Source organism: Haemaphysalis longicornis, unplaced genomic scaffold, assembly GCF_048455015.1.
Source record: "Haemaphysalis longicornis isolate Haplotype H1 unplaced genomic scaffold, Haemaphysalis longicornis Haplotype H1 scaffold_1, whole genome shotgun sequence".
Taxonomy (NCBI): Eukaryota; Metazoa; Arthropoda; class Arachnida; order Ixodida; family Ixodidae; genus Haemaphysalis; species Haemaphysalis longicornis.
The window spans coordinates 140063076-140067910 of record NW_027526203.1 but is presented as its reverse complement, the minus strand read 5'-3'; the positions used below and the strand labels follow the sequence as shown (position 1 = coordinate 140067910).

The window sequence follows — 4835 nt, the reverse complement described above, 5'->3', positions numbered from 1 at the left end:
TCCTTTCCGAGTTTTGGTTCCCATGTAAATAGTGCTCTTGTTGCAATTAATCAGTTCATAGTTGCGTTCACCGTGTCCACTTTATTCGTGTGTCCTCCATAATTTTGTGTACTCTGTAACCTAACGCGCAGTCTAACAATATTTCCAAAAGAAATGGGCCAATGGACCCTGAAAGGTATTAAGATTATTCCAGTTCCCTTTGAAAACGCAGTTAAATCAAGGTGTGAAAATATCCAGTCACATTTGTCAAACGCGCATTGAGAAATGGGCGTGTACGGCGCAGCATAAAACGTTTACGTAATTTTTACGTACGCGCAAGTTATAACGTCTTTTGTTATAAATAAATGCGGTTGCTCAGACTAGCTTGCCACGCCAAATAATATTCCTGAAAGCCTTGGGAAAGTCTTTAGAAAGAAATCCGCCTATTGCGCTCGACTTTGTCAATGCGCCACATGATAATGTCGCATGCGGCGCGCTAAAAGGAAAACAAATTTAGCGCTGTGCCTACTTCTGAAATAATAGTTAGTACGTGACGCCTATATTGTGAGTTTCCCCCTCACGTATCACCGCATATTATTATAAATTATATAGATGCTGACTTCTGCCGTCGGTGCAGTCATGAACAACTTACACCGCATTGAAACCGTGACCGCGGCCGGCAGCCGCCGCTCTTCTTTCACCGATGATTAGCGCCACGACTGACGCTGCGGCGGAAAGGGAAACTAACGCCGTCACCGGCGGAGAGGCGCGTTCGGCAGGCCGGACCTAGTTTCCATCGAGCGGCCGTGCCAGCAGGTGCTTCGCTGGCTCTGACGAGGGCAGAACCACGGTCACAACCATCACAGCGGCAGCGCCCTCTATTTGCAGCAGACCACCGTATAGCAGAGTGCACGGTACAGATGTCGCCTCAAGAAAAGCAACGCAAGGTAAAAACCGTTGGACGCTGCTTCCGTTGCGGCTCGAAGGGTCACTTTGCCCGGTGCTGCAGAGTGTCATGGTCGTTGGTTTGCGTCCGTTGCTCCCATGGGCATCTCAGAGTTCTCTGCGACATAGCACACCCGCCGGAGGCAGCTGTAAATAGACGAGTTCCAACGGCCGGAGCGGGACAAGCCAGTGCGCGGAACGACGTACAGGCAACTCCTAGCGTCACGTCCGCGTCGTCTGGGGACTGCAGCGCGGCCCGGATCTACCTGCAAACCGGGAGGGCGTGGGCGATTGGAGCCAGCCACAAGCTGCTAGTCCGCATACTGTTGGATTCCGGCCGTCAGCGCACGTTTATTCGGCGGGACCTGTCACGCACATTGCGTTGCCCAGTTCGGGGTGTCGAGGACTTGTCGCTCGTTACTTTCGGAGACTCCCGTCCGAGGTCATCCGTGCGATGCAATCGCGTTGCAATCAATATGAAGAGTCATCACAATGGGATACGCATCACCATCGAGGCTTTGGAGGTCCCTGAAATTTGCGCGGTGACAAGTCCACCTGTAAACGCAGAAGTCCTGAGTAAGATGGCAGGACGCAACCTGACTGCTGCAGACGTTCGCTTGGCAGACACCCACATGGAGGATCGAGTCAACATCCACATTGGCTCCGACTCGTACTGGAAGGTGTCGCCGGGAATAATATCTCGCCTGACCCCTCACCTCACGGCAGCCGAAACAATCTTCGGGTGGACTGTACAGGGATCCGACCTTGACAACGGCAGCCATGGCGCATCCGAACCATCCTGCGCAATGTTCATCGCTCTCGCAGATCCACTGGAAAGCAACTCCGACGAGACGGACCCGTCAGATCTGTGGTGCTTAAAAGCCATTGGCATCAAGGAAACGCCAGAAGGTCTTGGGCTAGACGCTGAGGCGACGAAGCAGTTTGAACGGGAAATCCGCAAGCAGGACGGGCGCTACGAAGTTCCACTCCTGATTCAAGAGCCAGGACTGGAGGCCCACCAAGACAACTATGCACTTGCGGAGCAGCGATTGCACATGCAGCTGAGGCATTTCCGCAGCCGACCGGACTTGTTGTCACAGTATGACAAGACAATACGTGATTATTTCGACGAGGGCCATGCTGAGCGAGTACCCACTCAATGAACACGCGGGACGCCGAATACATATTACATGTCGCATCATGGAGTGGTCCGACAAGATGCAGTCACTACTAAACTTCGCGTCGTCTTCGACGCCTCGTCACACGCACCGGGCCATCCTTCACTAAATAACGTGCTCCTAAAGGGACTCAAGTAGGATGCGGAAATTCTACGACTTCTTCTGGTTTTTCAGGTCAGCGCGTGGCGCTAGTAAACGACATAAAGAAGGCATATTTGCAAATGGTGATGCGGGAAGAAGACAGATGCGCCCTGCGGTTCCTATGGATTGAGCGCCTTCCAAATGAGAATGAACCATTTCCGCCTATTGTAAGGTGGCAAATGACAAGGGTGCCATTCGGCGCCTCCTCCAGCCCGTTCCTGCTGGCAGCCACCCGTCGTCATCATCTGCTGGCGCTCAAAGAGTGGTTCCCGGACACGGTGGCAAGCCTTCTTCGTTCTTTCTATGTGGATAATTTGGTCGTGGGTGTCGACAATGAGGCAGCAGCGCACAAAATCTACACGGAAGCGAAAACCATCATGACCGATGCAGGCATGGAATTACGCAAGTGGGCATCCAACGCATCAACTTTGCGAGACCAGTTTGTTGCCGATGGAATTGCCTTCGAGACCGATGGGGGTGAGCCGAATAAAATGAAGGTCCTTGGGCTCCCATGGGACAGATCGGACGACGCAATAGTGGTGAGCACCAACAAGATTGCGGCCTTCATTTCGACGAAGACGGCAACGAAGAGAACAATGTTGCAGTCACTTGCCAGACTTTACGATCTCCTCGGCTTTGTGACCCCATATTCAGTGCGTGCCAAGCTGATTTGCCAAGACTTGTGGAAGCTTAACCACCCTTGGGATGAACTCTTGCCGCCGGCGCAACGTACTGCCTGGAACTCCTTGTGCAGTGAGATCCCTGATGTAGAGGGAATCCGAATGCCACGACAGATGTGCATCAGGAACGGTGATCGCAGGGATGCCATGGAGTTGCATTTTTTCGCCGATGCTAGTCCCAGAGCATATGGAACAGCTGTATACGTTCGCCACCACTCAGATCACGGTAATTCGTATGAAACGAACCTCCTCATGAGCGAGAGCCGCATAGCACCCATCAACACCATGACCCTTCCACGACTTGAGTTGGTGGCATGCCTCGTTGCAGCGAGGCTGTGTAACTATCTGAGGGAGGTTCCGTGTTGAGCCACCGCGAAACTGTACTTCTGGACGGACGCCCAAATTGCTCTCTCTTGGATTTCCGCAGCTCCTAGTCCATGGCCACCTTTCATCAAAAACCGCGTCGAAGAGATACAGCGGCTGACGGAGGGTCACCTTTCGCAACACTGCCGAAGCAAAGGCAACCCTGCTGACCTTCTCACACGCGGTTTACCAGCATCCGCTCTCAGAAATTCTCAACTTTGGTGGTGCGGGCCGCCGTGGCTTGCTTTGCCTGAAGAGTCATGGCCAGTGGAACATTTCGAAATCTTAGGCGAGAACGACGAGGGGCAAGCCGTTCGAAAAGCTGCTTGTGCAATCGGCAGCGTGCATCCTGAGCCTTTGCTTCAAATTAACCGGTACAGCAAATACTCCCCCCGATTGCTCCGGGTAACCGCCTGCGTTCGCCGCTTCACCAACAACGCGTCTACAGGTAGACAGTCGACAGCCGGGCCGCTGATGACGGAAGAGTTCGCTCAAGCAGAGAACTATTGGATTCGCCATGTTCAGAGAGAAGCCTTTTCTGAGGAGTTCGAGGCTTTGGCAAGTAACCAACCCAGTAGGGCGACGACCCGCCTATCGCTGCTTCGCCCATTCATCGACGAAGATGGGCTTATCCGAGTCGGGGGCCGCCTGCAAGAACTGTAGTCCCCGATGAACGTCCGTCATCCAGTCGTTTTGCCGAACAGAGGGGACTTCCCGCGTCTCGTAATAGCAGCCATGCATGAGCGGTTGATCTACTCCGGTGTAGATCTAACACTCGCTGAACTTCGGGAGAACTTTTGGATATTGAAGGGCTTTCAGGTTATGAAAAGTGTTCTACATGCTTGCCTGCCATGCCGCCGACGTAGGCTCAAGGCCGAAACAGCGCCGGTCGCCCCTCTGCCCCGAGATTGGATTACCGAAGCTGACCCCTTTTCCATGGTTGGCATTAACTTCTGTGGACCCTTATGCTGCCAGTCGTCGCATCCGGGATATGAGAAAGCTTACATCGTCGTGTTTTCTTGCGCCGTCACACGGGCCATTCACCTGGAGCTCTCATCCAGTATGACAGCATCAAGGTTTCTGCTGGCTTTGAGACGCTTTATATCCCGGCGTGGAGTTCCAACAACGACATACTCCGACAACGCCCTTACCTTCCACCACTGCGCCAGGTCTCTCCACACCATGTCTGAGGCCGCGGTCCTCGACTTCTGCAGCGGCCGCCGAATTCAGTGGAAGGTAGCGTTGAAAGGGCACCGTGGTAGGGTGATGGTGGGAACGGCTCATAAGGATCACAAAAGAAACGCTCTGGAGGTCTCTTGGACGTAGTCGACCTTCCCCGGAAGAGATTGAGACGGTTCTCTGCAAAGTATAGGCGGCGGTCCACAGCCGTCCGTTGACGCCGTTAGCAGGAGATGCTGAAGACCTCTCTCCTCTGACCCCGGCTCACTTCCTAATTGGCAGGCGCACAACCTCTTTGCCACAAAGGCTGGCACAGCAAGAGCCGACGTCCGCCAGCGGAGAGACACAACGTCGAGCACGACATCGACGG

The 4835-nt window shown here is 53.7% G+C and overlaps 1 protein-coding gene across 1 annotated transcript; it reads left to right on the top strand.

The window, feature by feature from the left end:
* The first annotated feature begins 1505 nt into the window (after positions 1-1505).
* On the top strand, positions 1506-2087 carry LOC144154887 (uncharacterized). The gene has a single exon (XM_077685985.1). The coding sequence runs from the start codon at positions 1506-1508 to the stop codon at positions 2085-2087; it is 582 nt and encodes a 193-aa protein (XP_077542111.1).
* Positions 2088-4835: the final 2748 nt, after the last annotated feature.

Coding starts and splice junctions, on each gene's coding strand:
- LOC144154887 (XM_077685985.1), top strand. CDS start 1,506: ATGGCAGGACGCAACCTGACTGCTGCAGACGTTCGCTTGGCAGACACC.